Source organism: Macaca thibetana, chromosome 9 (assembly GCF_024542745.1).
Source record: "Macaca thibetana thibetana isolate TM-01 chromosome 9, ASM2454274v1, whole genome shotgun sequence".
Lineage (NCBI taxonomy): Eukaryota > Metazoa > Chordata > Mammalia > Primates > Cercopithecidae > Macaca > Macaca thibetana.
Window position 1 is genome coordinate 63,313,993 of NC_065586.1, and position 15,040 is coordinate 63,329,032.

The following is a 15,040-nucleotide window of genomic DNA, read 5'->3' on the forward strand; positions in this document are numbered from 1 at the left end:
GCTAGTTCCATAAGTCCCAGTGGCTTTTTTCTTGGTTTGCTACCATAACTTTACAGATAAATATTGGGTGTTCAAAGCAAATGCTCTTCAGAGAGAGAGAGGCTGGGAAAAGAACTGTGCTGCTTATTCTATCCTGAAAACACGAAGCTTGGGGAAGTCATCTATATGGCCTTGACTGCATTTCTGTAATTAATACCTACTTAGGTTTGCTTTAAGGAATGGATAAAATGATTGTAGTGATCGTCCTTTCAATCTTTTCCACCACAGAGATGCTAACAGGCCTTTCTTGGTTTTGCCTCCTTTAGGGGAATGTGACCCTGAAGGAGCTGAATGCTCGCCCCATGGAAGTGTTCATGTGCAGTGTGCTCAAGAGGCAAGGCTACGGCGAGGGTTTTCGCTGGCTCTCCCAGTATATTGACTGATGTTTGGACAGTGAAAATAAAAGAGTTTTACTTCTCTGGACTGATCCTATTCACAGCTTCCTCATGAACTTTTCTAATAGAACAAGGAAAGCTCTCCAACCATGTCTGGCGTTGAGAAGCCAAGAGTCTCTGTCAACTCTCTCATTGCCCAGTGGTGACATGTGCTCTTCTCCACACTGTTGGGAGGTAATGCTGCCCCACGTGCTGGTGCAGGTCAGTATCCCGGGACTTGGAAGCTGGCAGGATTTGCCGGGTAAAGCTGTGTGCCATCATGGGGCACCTGAAAAGAAAAACACGTCTCACCACTGTGGTTGATTTCAAAAGAAACTGATTCTATTTTTTAAAGAAAGTGTTGTTAATGTAATTGGTATCCCTCCTAACTTTTTGAGTTCACAATTTACTTGGTCCAGAGTTTTCTATTCTTTTTTTTTTTTTTTAAACTAATGAATGACATTTAGATACTTCATAAAATTATGAACAGATACACATTGGAAACCAGAGCTCATTTGGGTGAACTTACTCCTGCTGAGTTAGCAGGTTGGTGAGAGAAGCTCCCCTGAGCTCACCTGTCTCTCTGACTGCCTTGGAGTAGGTGGCATAACCTTGTGCACAGAGAACTAGAAAAGGGGCGGAACCCTGGCCTTGAAGTTTTGGCAGGTTTCCACTGTGGTAAGCTAGGGTCGTTCCTCATCAAGGAATGTGTAGCAGATTGTTCACTGTGGAGGAGTTAATTATAGAATGGGTTATTGTTATTATTCTTACTCATGAAGTTACAGATTTCAGCCAGTCTTTGCTTTTATACTTGTGAAATTTAATTTCTTTCTATAGCACCTTTGTTTTTCATTTTCAGTTATAAAAAGTGACTTTCACCTCATAAAAGCGTTGAGAACATCTCTCATGTCACATACTGCAGGTGCATCAGTTACTTTTGCACAGATTCTAGGGGGACGTTTTTCTGAATAGGAAGACAGGACAAAGTTAACAGCTTAAGGGCTCTTAATTCTGTGAGTTGAGGACTTGAAAGTATTGTAGCACTTGTTTGGATCCAGGAAAAATGTACTCAGTGGGCTTTAAAATTTCCATTTTCAGAATTGGTCTCTCAGGCTGTTTCTGAGCTCTTTTTCTTACATTTTTTCTCCTTTGGTACCTATTTTATTAGTGTTTAAAGTAAAGGTTAACATCTGTAGCTTTTCCAGGTTTTTTTTTTTGTATGAAATTGTCTTTCTCCATTGCAGAAATAAGCTGGGGGAACACTAACCCAAAAACTTTCTGTAGAGCTGTTCCTTTGGAGGCAGCATCATTTATTGGAAGTAAAGACTCAGTATAAAAGCACCAGCATCCCTACTAGGGTGATGGGGATTAATTTTATAGCATTCCATTTTCCTAGTGCCACATGTGAAATTGGATTTTGATGATCTTAACCTATATTCTACCCTTATGCTAAAAGATCAAAAGATAGATCTCCTAGGAACAGATTGGAGATAGGAGATGAAAAGTTGGGAGGATGTCTTTATTCTAATGTGAGGGTAGGGAAATGTGGATAACATTACTGTGGTGAGAGAGGCATCGTTCTTTAGTTGGAGTTCTCATTCTTATTCTCCAGTACTGACTGGAGCATACTTTTTCACTGCCAGGTACTGAATGCAGAGGCTCAGCCAAGTATATATGTGGGAAGTGCATGCATTTCGTTTAATAGCAAGCATAGCTGGATTAAGACAAAATTGTTGGTTTGGAAAGGGGTTAAAGCCTTAAGTGAACAAATCTAGCTAACAGTGAATGAACTAGGTAATTAACTTGCATATTTTTAATTTCCTTTGGTTAAAGATCCCCCATACTTCTCTATTCGGAGAAGTATGATTACTTCAGTGTTAGTTTTCCTAATTTTTTTTTTTCCTATTTGTCCTGTGTCTCTTTGTTGCAAGTTAGAAATCTGTGGGTTCTACATAGGGCAGCTCTTTGTGAAAGTGGGTTATTCCACTGGAGAAAGGGGATGGAAAATCAGAACCAATGTATTTCTTGCCCCACGGAACACTATTCCTATAAGATAGCTCAAAGAAGCTGCTGTGAGGAGCTCAGCTCCAAACACAGGATCAGCACCTTGTACAGGAATTCCCATGAATTATGACTTCTCATTCTGTTTTATCAGAGTGCATATATGTCCTATTTCAGGAAAAGTAAAACAGTCATTTACAAAAGAAAGTCAATCTGTATCCTAAGCATTTTAATAAAAAGTTAAAACAAATCTGCTATTTCCTTTCTTTCTTTCTTTCTTTTCTTTTTTCTTTTTTTTTTTTTTTTGCATTGGTTCTGAGCTCTGAGTTTGAACAATGCCATTTGTTTGGGGAGGGAACCAAAAGTTCCCTACATAGAGGAAGAGACATTTAGGGTGCGTGTGAGATACTTGAATTTTGCCACCAGGAGGGGGAAAAAGGGTGGGGTGCTAGAGGTAATAGATTTAGTACTATTTGAGAGATTTGGAACATGTTGTGGACCCAGGGTTGTTGGTCATCTCTGTAACAGGATGGGGATGGCAGATGTTTGAGCAAAATCTCGTATTAACATGCCAGCAATGACTAGCTCTAGTTTTAGCTGTGTTTCACTCATTTTACACAGAATTGGCCAGGTGTGGTGGCTCACGCTGTAATCTTAGCACTTTGGGAGGCTGAGGTGGGTGGATTGTCTGAGCTCAGGAGTTTGAGACCAGCCTGGGGAACAGGGGTGAAACCTCATCTTTACTAAAATACAAAAAATTAGCTGGGCATTGTGGTACACGGAGTAGCTCCCAGCTACTCCGGAGGCTGAGGCGGGAGAATTGCTTGAACCAGAAGGTGGAGGTTGAGTGAGCCGAGATCACGCCACTGTACTCCTGCCTGGGTAACAGAGCAAGACTCTCTAAAAAAAAAAAAAAAAAATCTATTAAATGCTACATTTGGCACAATGGGAAAGAATTTCCTTTACTAGGCTTGTAGGAAGCCTTGCTTTTAGAAAAACCCAAATGAGATCATAAAACTAAAGTACTGGGACAAACAGTGGGAAACAGGGCAATGGGTTCTTTTCAACCAAGTATTAAAGTATTGGAGATGTTGCCGGGCGCGGTGGCTCGTGTCTGTAATCCTAGCGCTTTGGGAGGCTGAGGCAGGCGGATCATGAGGTCAGGAGTTCAAGACCAGCCTGACCAACATGGCGAAGCTCCATCTCTACTAAAATACAAAAATTAGCCGGGCGTGGTCGGATGCACCTTTAATCCCAGCTACTCAGGAGGCTGAGGCAGGAGAATTGCTTGAACTGGGGAGGCGGAGGTTGCATTGAGCCGAGATCACGCCACTGCACTCCAGCCTGGGTGACAAAGTGAGACTCCGTCTCAAAAAAAAAAAAGTATTGGAGGTGTCCTGTTGTCCTTGTTACTATGAAAGGATGCCATGGGTTGTATGGGCAAATGAGTTGGTTTTGTTTGAGGCAAAGTGGAACATAAGATTAAAGGCTCAGTCAGTGAGCCTAGCACTAAAAGATCTTACTTTGGCTGTTCTGGCTGTGACTTGGGACTTCTTTTTACCATGGTCTGCTGTAAACACAGAAAAACCCAGCGCCCAACAGTTCATGCTGGAGTCTTGAGCATTGAGGGAGAATCACTGGACTCCAGAGAGAAAGTTTGTTTTTTGAGTTGGTCTCGCTCTGTCACCCAGGCTGGAGTGGATTGGTATGAACATAGGTCACTGCAGCCTCGACCTCCTGGGCTCAAGTGATCCTCCCATCTCAGCCTCCCAAGTAGCTTGGGACCACAGGGGTGCACCACTGTGCTTGGCTAATTTTTAAAATTTTTGTAGAGTTAAGGTCTCACCATGTTGTCCAGGCTGGTCTCAAACTCCTGGGCTCAGGAAATTCTCCTGCCTTAACCTCCCAGTGTGCTGGGATTCCAAGTGTGAGCCCCTGTGCTCCACCAAGAGAAAAACTCTTTAATTGCTAGGAAGTTGGGATAAATTTTGCTCTGATCAAGCCACCTTCTGTGTCATAGAACCAAAGGAAGACTGCCTGCTATGGCAAGACGGCCTCATTTTAGTCCTGCCTCATACTATCATAGATAATCGTTTTCCTTTCTCTAGCAGGTTTGTGTTACTGGGAGTACTGGGAGCATTATTCTGTGTTGTGCTGGTGTTATACCAAACAGTGTTAACTTTAAAGAATTCAGGCAGAGGCCGGGTGCGGTGGCTCACGCCTGTAATCCCAGCACTTTGGGAGGCCGAGGCGGAAGGATCACGAGGTCAGGAGTTCGAGACCAGCCTGGCCAGCATGGTGAGACCTCATCTCTACTGAAAATACAAAAAATTAGCTGGGCATGGTGGCGTGCGCCTGTAGTCCCAGCTACTCGGGAGGCCGAGGCAGGAGAATCGCTTGACCAGGATGCGGAGGTTGCAGTGAGCCGAGATCATACCACTGCATTCCAGCCTGGGCGACAGAGTGAGACTCCATCTCAAAAAACAAAAGCAAAAACAAAAAAAGAATTCAGGCAGAAAGGTTAGAGAATTTAAATAGCAATTGAATATTTTTTCACAAATGCTGGTAGTATACTATAGTAACCTTAATAAAAATTAATGTGTATTATATCAATTCAGTGATAAAGCAGACGTTTGTAAACTGTCTAGCTTGTGGTGACTGATTGAGGGTATCATGAAGCTCCCAACCCTTGACATATTCCTTCATCCTCCTCTGACCTAAAGGGTACTTCTTTGGAAAAGTAGAGAAGTTTTATGTTAGCGTACACTAGAGATGGTAACTATCCCTTGTGGGTCAATTCAGGCCTGCTGCCTGTGTTTGTATGGCCTGTGAGCTAAGAAAGGTTTTTACACATTTAAATGGTTGGAAAAAATATTTAAAGAATGCTATTTTTGGACACAAAAAAATTATATGAAATTCAAATTTCAACGTCTGGAACTTTTTATTGGGACACAGCCACCGCCATTCCTTTAGCTTTTGTATGCAACAGCTGCAGAATTGACTATTTGAGACAGATTGTATGGTCCCCCAAACTGGAACTGTTTCCATTCTGGCCTTCTACAGAAAGTATTTGGACCCTGGCCTAGATAAATCCTGGCCGGTGGTTATGTTATGTGAAATGTGCACACTGCAAAATATAGGGCTGTATGATTAAAATTTTTGGTTTCAGCTACTGTTCATCATAGTCGATTTAAAGGGCAATTTAATTTACAGCAAATTCAGTTTCTCGGAGATTTGTGTTGGGGCTTTGGCAGCAAAAAAAATCCTAGGAGTAATCTTGAGAGTTCCATGCCCCCTAGTGGATTGCTATAGGGTTTACTTTTAAATTTTCAAAATACTGAATTGGCCAAGGATTTCCTTGATGCATATTATCCCAGGGGTCAGAGGCCGAAGGTCGCCTAGACCTGGGCAGATGCTAACAGGTACTGTCACGGCCTGGGCAAATCTAGCCACGTCAGTGCTCATTTCTATTCCCTTTTCCACAGTCCAGCAAACAAGCGACTAGACTTGAAGGAACCCACCATCCTCTCCTCGGATTCCCTATGATGCCGCACGCCTCTTACTCTCCCCCGGGCTCATCCGGGGTAATGGGGCAGAGGCTCTGTCCCACAGGTTGGACAAACCAACGAGGGCGGGGAAAGGAGAATCAGAATAGGCAGCCAATCAGAGCTCGGCACAAGCCCAGCCAATCGGGTCGGGTCAGTTGGGGCTTAGCCAATCGGGCTCGATGAGGAAGACCTGAGTGAGAGCTTGCGCCTCTCGCTTCCAGCTGTGGGTGGCGCTAGGCCGGTTCAGCCGGACCGGGTAGGGGTTGTCGCTCGCTTGCTTGCTTGCGGTTTCTCGGAGAAGCCCCCTAGTGTCCGGCCTACAGGCCATGGGAAGGCAGTGGGGGTCTGCCATGAGGGCGGCCGAGCAGGCGGGCTGCGTGGTGAGCGCCTCCCGGGCCGGACGGCCCGAGGCGGGCCCATGGAGCTGCAGCGGGGTAATCCTGAGCCGTAGCCCGGGCCTGGTGCTTTGCCACGGGGGCATCTTCGTCCCCTTCCTGCGAGCTGGCAGCGAAGTCCTGACCGCGGCCGGCGCCGCCTTCCTGCCTGGCGACAGTTGCAGCGACGACCTGCGCCTGCACGTGCAGTGGGCCCCAACGGCCGCGGGTCCCGGGGGCGGCGCGGAGCGGGGCCGCCCAGTGCTGTGCACGCCCCAGTGCGCGGGCCTCGAGCCCGGCCCATCTGCTCCGTCCCGCGGGCGTCCCCTGCAGCCCCGGCTTCCCGCAGAGCTGCTGTTGCTGCTGAGCTGCCCGGCCTTCTGGGCCCACTTCGCGCGCCTCTTCGGGGACGAGGCGGCGGAACAGTGGCGCTTCTCGAGCGCGGCGCCGGATGACGAAGTGTCGGAGGAGGAGGAGGCGGATCAACTGAGAGCGCTGGGCTGGTTCGCGCTACTGGGCGTGCGGCTAGGCCAGGAGGAGGTGGAGGAGGAGCGCGGGCCGGCCGTGACCGTGTCGCCTCTCGGGGCCGTGCCCAAGGGCGCGCCATTGCTGGTCTGCGGCTCCCCTTTCGGCGCCTTCTGCCCTGACATCTTTCTCAACACGCTGAGCTGCGGGGTGCTCAGCAACGTGGCCGGCCCGCTGCTGCTTACCGACGCACGCTGCCTGCCTGGCACCGAGGGCGGCGGCGTGTTCACCGCGCGGCCCGCGGGGGCGCTGGTGGCGCTGGTGGCGGCGCCGCTCTGCTGGAAGGCCGGCGAATGGGTGGGCTTCACGCTGCTCTGCGCCGCCGCCCCACTTTTCCGCGCCGCCCGCGACGCGCTCTGCCGCCTGCGCCCCAGCGCCGCTGCCCTGGCCGCTCTCCTGCCGCCAGAGGTGGGCGTCCCGTGGGGTCTGCACCTCCGAGACTCCGGGCCCCTGTGGGCAGCCGCGGCCGTGTTGGTGGAGTGCGGCACCGTATGGGGCTCCGGAGTGGCTGTGGCACCCCGCCTTGTAGTGACCTGCCGGCACGTGTCCCCTCGGGAAGTAGCCAGGGTCCTGGTGCGCTCCACCACCCCCAAGTAAGCCCACAGGGCTGACCCCACTCCATCCCTTTCCAGGTCTCAGGTCTGGGTCCAGGCCTAATACTTTTGAGTATTGTGCAGGCTTTTCTTGTGTCATGCGGATGCTTTGGGCGTGTAGTGGGTAGAGACCTGAGACCCTCCCCTCATCCTTTATACCCAGAACCCCCGCGGGGAGAATCAGGAGCAAGGTGTCAAGCTCCAAGCAGCTCTGGATTTGGGTACTGTGGGACACCCTGAATCCGGAACTGGGCATCTTTGAGCTCCCCTCAAAGTCTGAGTTTCTTCTGGGCAGCTTCGCTGTCTGAAAACCCTGCACACCATACCCCACTGTTCTCTGGCCCTTTGAACAGATATTCCCTAACTCTGCTGCTTCTCCTCTGAAACTGATAAGGTCCCAGAGGCCCAGGATGGTGCCCTTCTGGGGTAATGAGATGGGTTTATTAATTTTAGCCATCTTTTAGAGCTTAGCCAGAGCTTCCCTTCTGAATGAAAATGACAGAACGTGGGTTTCTACCTAATCAGAATGTAGGGGGATGGCCCAGGCAGCTGTACGTGGTTCAACCCAGCCTTGTAGCCCAGGCTTTTCCAAATCTCTTTCCTGAGTCCCCAAGCTTAGCCAGGTGTGGGTAACACAGCCCAGTTTTGCCACAGGTGTCCCCACTGGTGGCCTATTGGACAGCCATGACTTTATTGGGAAGACTGATGATGAAGGTTTCCCTATGGTGTATGGGAACCTACCAGATTCCTCCCACTCCCCCCACATGCCCCTTGCTCTTAAGGAGACTGCTAGGTCTGTTGGAAGCTACCCCTACAGAGTGTGTAGTAGGACACCCCTGTCTGATCCTAGGCAAGTCACTTAATTTATCTAAGCTGCCTCCCTGGGAGTTGATGCAAAATGTCATGGAATGGAGCCTTCCACGTAGTGTAAATAGGGACCCAGAGGAGTAAAACCATGTCTTATCTGCCCCACCAACTGATGGGATTGTTGGGGGTATCAACGAGGCAGTGAAGGAAAGTGTTGTGTTTGCCTTGGCTCCTCCCACTTTCTGTTTGGTGTTGGGACTGTTACTGAGGGTCTCTGGGCCTCTGTTATACCACCTAAAATGGAGATAATGCCAGTGCCTAGTTTATAGGGTCGTGAGGACTAAATGATGTCCACAAAGCATTAACACCAAACCTGGCCCACAATACTCACTAAGTGTCAGTGTTGATTATTCAGGTACAGGAAGCTTTATAGAAGTAGCACAGGTTGTCAACCACCTTTGGAGATACCACAGAATGCTTACATGACTTGACCAGAGTTGCCTGGCTGATCGATTTCAGGGCTGATACCCAGATCTTCTGACTCCAAGTCCATGACTTTTACCGTCACTCTCAGCTCCTTGATTTCTCCCAAGAACTGAGGAGTTAGAAAGCTAGCCTGTTGTTTGTTTCGCTTGCTCCTAGGAGTGTGGCCATCTGGGGCCGTGTGGTATTTGCCACTCAGGAGTCATGTCCCTATGACATAGCAGTGGTGAGCCTGGAGGAGGACCTGGATGATGTCCCCATCCCTGTGCCCGCTGAGCACTTCCACGAAGGTAAAGGACCAAGGGTGCAGCCTGAAGGAGGGCCCCTCTGGGCTAGGGTGGGCCTCAGGAAAGAGAATCAGTGTTGGGCATTCTCATGAAGTCAGGGTGGCATTGGTCAAGGTCCTTGGAGGCCTCCCTTCTTGTGCTGGTAGGGAATGTGGAATACCCTGTGAAGGATAAAACACGCCCTTTCCCTGAGTGCCTGCAGCAGTGTAGTGTGAGGATGCGGGGCTTTGGGGTTCCTTAACAGTTACTTCAGGCTGGTCAGAGAGGCACGTGACACTTTCAAGGCTCCAGGGGCATGATTTGGGTAAAAGGCTTTGTGATGCTGCCACATAAGTACCGATGTCGCACTCCATGGAGGCAGTGATACGGTGATGAAGGGTGCAGGGGCTCTGGATGAGCATCTTTCCTCTGCCACTTACTAGTCCCATGTCCTTGGACAGGCTTCTTAACTCTCCTCTGCCTCATTTTCCACGTCTTTGGAATGGGGCTAATGTATCCTACTTCTGGGTGTTGTGAGGGCTGGGTGTGATGTTGCCTGTAAAGCACTATTTCCATGCCTTGCACTTGGAAAAGGAAGGTCATAGCTGCCTTATAGCCATTGTCACCTTTTCTTTTCACCAAGAGACTTCTTAGGAGTCCCAGGAGGAGATGGATGTGAATTCTATAAACATTTATTCAGCGTGTAGCTAGGTGTTAGGAACTCCTAAAAGTCACTGCCCTGCCTGTCCAGGGAACGAGGACTGGGGAACAGCCTGTTGCTCAGAAGTGGTCATGCAGATACAGTGCTAGGAGCTCAATGGGGTTCCCAGCCTCTTCCAGCCAGGGGACCTGGGGAAGGCTCTCTGGAGACAGGAGTATCTGAGCAGAAACTTGAAGGCTGGAGAGGTTTGGGGCGTTTGGAGAGGGTAGGGATGGGGGTTAGGGAGTGTGAGTCCTGCTGTAACACAGGTGTCCCCAGCTTCACCCTCCTTCCCTCCCTGGCAGGCGAGGCTGTGAGTGTGGTGGGCTTTGGCGTCTTTGGCCAGGCTTGTGGGCCCTCGGTGACCTCAGGCATCCTTTCGGCTGTGGTGCAGGTGGATGGCATGCCCGTGATGCTGCAGACCACATGTGCTGTGCACAGCGGCTCCAGTGGGGGACCCCTCTTCTCCAACCACTCAGGAAACCTCCTTGGTAACCAGCTCTTTGTCCCCCTCCTGCCCTTCCTTTTGCTAGAACCTCAGTCCCCCCATGAGTGCTTGTAGCCAGCCCCAATGCACCCTCTCTCTGGGAAAATGGTGGGCATTATGAGTGAGCTAGCCAAGGTTTGCAGGCTCTTCTCCTGATGGTGGAGAGGGAGGGATGCTGAGCTGGGAGGAAACAGATCTGGGCCCTGGTCCCTTCTCTGCCACTAATCTAATCTGGTTTGATCTGCAAAATTCAGGAGTTGGATTAGTCAAAGCATCACAGACTCAAAAGCCAACAGAGGCTGGAAAGGTAAAGCAAATGAATGAGAGAAGACAACAGGGAGGGGAGGGGAGGGGTCTAAACCGAAGCACACTCGACTCAGCCACAGCCGACTGTGGCCGTGAAGGAGGATGGGCCTAACGTTGGCTGGTATTCTAATATTTTCACAAGACATGCAAAGCTTTTTTAAAAAAATACGTGTGGCCGTACATCGATCAATTGTTTTTTTTTCTTTTTTTGAGACGGAGTCTCGCTCTGTCGCCCAGGCTGGAGTGCAGTGGCTGGATCTCAGCTCACTGCAAGCTCCGCCTCCCGGGTTTATGCCATTCTCCTGCCTCAGCCTCCCGAGTAGCTGGGACTACAGGCGCCGGCCACCTCGCCCGGCTAGTTTTTTGTATTTTTAGTAGAGACAGGGTTTCACCATGTTAGCCAGGCTGGTCTCCATCTCCTGACCTCGTGATCCGCCCATCTCAGCCTCCCAAAGTGCTGGGATTACAGGCTTGAGCCACCGCGCCCAGTCTGATCAATTTTTAAAGTTTGGTAACATTCAGGTTTTTGAAAAGCAGTCTGTTTAGCTATCCAAAAGAAAAAAGAAAAAGACATGAGTTCATCTAGAAACCTCCAACTCCAGTCCAGTCTAACTCTCCTTGTTTGTTTATTCTTTCTCCTGTAGTGAAAAACCTTGCTCCTGCTGTCTACAATATGTTTACTTATCTGTTCCACTCTAGTATATTAGTAAAATTGTTATTTGCATAGCTTTAGTATAAATTTCCTCTAAATATGTAGTACTTACAAAGAGGAAATATTAGATCCGTAAGTAATATTTAGAGCCGTAAGTCTAGGCCGGGTGTGGTAGCTCTTGCCAGTAATCCCAACACTTCTGTAGGCTGATGCAAGAGGATCACTTGAAGTGGGAGTTCAAGACCAGCCTGGGCAACATAGTGAGGCCCTGCCTCTTTTTATTAAAAAAAATTTTTTTTAGTTAAAACAAAAGAAAGGAAAATACTAAGTCTACCATGGAGAGGCCTGGCAGATACCACCTCAGCCAAGTGATCAAGGTGAACATCACAAGTACTCCATACAGACATCAGACAGCTGAGACACTGAGAAGGACACATGGCTTTATGGTATTCTTCCCAACAATGTGTACCCTTAAACGATTAAAAGTAATGGCAAAACAAAAGTAATGACAAAAACTACATTCACTTTTGCACCAATCCAGTAGTCATGAGAAAACATTAGGTAGACCTCAACTGAGGGTCATTCTCTAAAATCACTGACCTGAGCCAGACATGGTGGTATGTGCCTATAGTCCTGGCTATGCAGGAGTCTGAAGTGGGAAGATCACTTGAGCCCAGGAGTTCAAGGCTGCAGTGAACCATGGTCACCATTTCACTCTAGCCTGTGTGACAGAGCGAGACCCCATCTCAAAAAAATAAATTGTATGTTTATTTAAAAAGAAAAAAAAGCCAGGTATGGTGACTTGCACTTGTAATTCTAGCACTTTTGGAGGCCAGGGCGGGAGGATTGCTTGAGTCTGGGAGTTTGAGACCAAGCTGGACAACCACAGTGAGGCCCCATCTCTACAAAATATTTTAGGGAGGCTGAGGCAGGAGGATCACTTGAGCCCAGGAGGTCAAGGTTGCAGTGAGCTATAATCCCACCACTGCACTCTAGCATGGGCGACAGAGTGAGACCTTGCCTCTAAAACAACAAAAACAAGAACAAAAAAACCTGTGAATAAATAAAATAACCTGCACTCTTAAAAATGTCAAGGCCATGAAAGATAAGGAAAGACTGAGGAACTGACCCAGATTGGAAGAGATTTGGGAGATGTGACAACTAAATGCAATATGGAGTCCTAGATTGGATGCTGGAACTGAAAAAGGACATTAGTGGAAAAACTAGTGCAACTCATGCCAATGAGTTCTATAGTTCACTTAATAACAGGATTGTACCAAGGTATATGTTTTGGTTTTGGTAAATATTTTTTGGTGACATTAGATCTGAACATAAGCTGGTCAAAGGGTATATAGAATTCTGCAGTATTTAGGCAAGGCTTCTTTATGTCTGAAATTATCTTTAAAAAACTACACACACATCGATGCACCGAACAGGCCAAACAAAACATGTCTGTGGGTCTGATTCATTCATTCATTCATTCATTCATTCATTCATTCATCCATCCATCCATCCATCCAACAAGCCTTTGTTGAGAGCCTACTTGGCATAAGGCACTGTTCCAGGTACTGGGGAGACTGCATGAATAAAACATCAAAGTCCTGCCCTCATGGAGCTGACACTAGGTGGAGAGAAAGATAACAAGTGAAATAAGTGAACTATCTAGTGTGTTAGATATTGAGAGTGTGAAGGAGAACGTAAAGCCAGGAACGGGTGTGGGCAGCAGGTATTCATGTCTAGAAGCTCAGCATCTGTCACCATGGGGGGTGGTTTCCAGTCCTACCCGGCCCTGGGCTCCAGGGTGGAGATGGTCCTCCTCCCTTCTCCAGCCTTTCTGCCTCCTGGCTCACATCCCCTTTTGCTCTCTGACTCCTCAACAGGCATAATCACCAGCAACACCCGGGACAATAACACGGGGGCCACCTACCCCCACCTGAACTTCAGCATTCCCATCACGGTGCTCCAGCCGGCCCTGCAGCAGTACAGCCAGACCCAAGACCTGGGTGGCCTCCGGGAGCTGGACCGCGCTGCTGAGCCGGTCCGGGTGGTGTGGCGGCTGCAGCGGCCCCTGGCAGAGGCCCCGCGGAGCAAGCTCTGAGGCTGTGTTACCTCCTCTGGAAAGAAGAGTGACCTTTTGCTGCTGTAGGAAGTGATGTTGAGGTGATGGTGGCCTCAGGATTCAGGGCCCAGCTCCTGAAGGGGCCTGGGCTGCTTCTCATCTTCACCCACTGACTGCAGTCTGGGCTTTGGGCTCTGGGGCCAACTTCTCTTCAGCCCCATGGGAAGAGCCCGTTTTGGGGTGCTTTCTTGAAACCCCAGTTCTCTGTCCCCTAGCACTAGACTCAGCTGTATTGTTTTTCCTTCTGGGGAGCCCACTTCAACTGCACAGAGGTTCTGGGCCTGACAGGTAGATGCCAGCTGGAAGGCAGGCCTGTGCCTGGTTTTGCGTCTGTTCCCCTGAGGGCCACCATCATCCTGGAGCTTCACTGGGGCCTTGGCTCCTGTCTGCCTGTCAGTCAGGTCAGGGCTGACAGAGGACTCGGCTTCCTTAGCATATCTCAGCAGAAACCTTGCTCTCAAGAACAGAGACAGAAGGGACAGAAACAGGAGTGCCTCCTGTTGTGCCAGGCCCGTGGGCAGTGCAGGCAGATTCCTGAAGGTCAGTACTCCTGGGTCTTCATATGCCAACAGGGGCACTCTGACACTGTGCCTTCATTTTCCAGCCCACAGCCTGGGTCTCGGGGACCTTGAGGAGTAGAACATATCTGGTTGGGGCTTGGGAATAAACATGATCTATTGAAAAACCTCTATTTATATATCAAATTATTTCTTTTTTCCAGGAGTTGAACTGGGAATAGGCAAGTACCAGGCAAAGAAACACACCCTTTCCTTTTTTTTTTTTTTTAGAGCTGTAGTCTTGCTGTCTCACCCAGGCTGGAGTGCAGTGTTGCAGTCATAGCTCACTGCAGTCTCGAACTCCTGGGCTCCAGGAGACCTCCTGCCTCAGCCTCCTGAATAGCTGGGACTACAGTCATGCACCACCACGTCTGGCTAATTTTTTTATTTTTGTAGAAATGGGGTATTGCTTTGTTGCTCACAGTGGTTTCAGCCTTCTGGTTTCAAGCAATCCTCCTGCCTCAGCTTCCCCAAGTGCTGGGCTTACAGGTGTGAGCCACTGTGCCCTTTCTGGGCTGTTTTCTCAGCAGGATTTGAGCTCACGGGATACTGTTCTGCCAGACTGGCCCTCATAGCTGGTCATGTGCCAGTCAGAGCTGGGTGGGGCTTGCAGGTCCTGGAAGGCGGTGGTCTTGACCTGGCAGCAGGTGCTTAAAAAATGCGTAGGGTGGGTGGCAGTTGGGGCGTTCAAGGGTTAATGAGGCCAGGGCAACCCTCAGGAGCTGAGGCGAACTCAGAGTCAGGACTGTGCCATGTGCACAGGGCCCTTCATGTGTGGGCCCTCAAGTGATCTCCACTGGCAGGCTGAAAGCCCTGTGAGGGGCGGCTGTGGGCAGAGGCCACGCAGGAAGAGTGCCTAGGAGTCATTTGTTTCTAACACCTGTGTGCTAAGTGTCAATGCTGGATGTGGTGTTATGATGTATATTGGTTTTCATCCAGCATTCCTGACTCGTGACTCCCATAGTCCTCGTTCCAGTCTTTGTTGGAATATTGGGTATGTTAGGGCTCTGGGGGCAGGCCTCTGACCTCTGGGTATCTTTTCACTAATGTTTGCCCACCTTTTTGATGGTGGGTCCTAAAGACCTTCCCATGAGAGAGTCTCAATCCTGGGGGAAGGAATGCTGATGTCATGAAGCTTCCATAAAAACCCGAGAGGACAGGGTTCAGAGAGCTTCCGGATAGCTGAACACCTGGCGCTTCCTGGAGTGT

At 49.2% G+C, this 15,040-nt stretch overlaps 2 protein-coding genes across 11 annotated transcripts in view; both read left to right on the forward strand.

Moving 5' to 3' along the window:
• The window catches only part of SAR1A (secretion associated Ras related GTPase 1A), a 537,387-nt gene extending 534,723 nt beyond the window's left edge, over positions 1–2,664 (forward strand). For all 4 annotated transcript variants that reach the window (XM_050803675.1, XM_050803674.1, XM_050803672.1 and 1 more), the window contains one exon: positions 306–2,664. In XM_050803675.1, the coding sequence (XP_050659632.1) occupies positions 306–422 (117 nt within the window). In that variant the 3' untranslated portion in view covers positions 423–2,664. The remainder of the gene's footprint in view (positions 1–305) is intronic.
• Positions 2,665–2,746: 82 nt separating this feature from the next.
• Positions 2,747–13,959, forward strand: TYSND1 (trypsin like peroxisomal matrix peptidase 1). Of its 7 annotated transcripts, XR_007728713.1 has the most exons (6): positions 2,747–7,454; positions 8,904–9,034; positions 10,105–10,201; positions 10,452–10,504; positions 11,457–11,601; positions 13,036–13,121. XR_007728713.1 is itself a non-coding variant. In XM_050803617.1 (5 exons), the coding sequence occupies exons 1-5, from the start codon at positions 6,289–6,291 to the stop codon at positions 13,251–13,253; spliced, it is 1,665 nt and encodes a 554-aa protein (XP_050659574.1). In that variant the 5' UTR covers positions 5,768–6,288; the 3' UTR covers positions 13,254–13,959. The 7 variants fall into 7 exon arrangements, 6 of the variants coding, with proteins under 6 accessions (XP_050659577.1, XP_050659574.1, XP_050659575.1 ...); XM_050803617.1 differs by lacking the exon at positions 11,457–11,601 and having other exon boundaries at positions 5,768–7,454; positions 13,036–13,959; XM_050803618.1 differs by lacking the exon at positions 13,036–13,121 and having other exon boundaries at positions 6,125–7,454; positions 10,016–10,201; positions 11,457–11,573.
• The last annotated feature ends 1,081 nt before the right edge of the window (positions 13,960–15,040 follow it).

Bases quoted from the DNA above. Each gene is read 5' to 3' on its own strand.
- TYSND1 (XM_050803616.1), top strand. From the start codon at position 6,289: ATGGGAAGGCAGTGGGGGTCTGCCATGAGGGCGGCCGAGCAGGCGGGC. The intron at 7,455-8,903 runs GTAAGCCCACAG...GCTTGCTCCTAG, and splicing joins GTGCGCTCCACCACCCCCAA to GAGTGTGGCCATCTGGGGCC. The intron at 10,202-13,035 runs GTAACCAGCTCT...ACTCCTCAACAG, and splicing joins CCACTCAGGAAACCTCCTTG to GCATAATCACCAGCAACACC.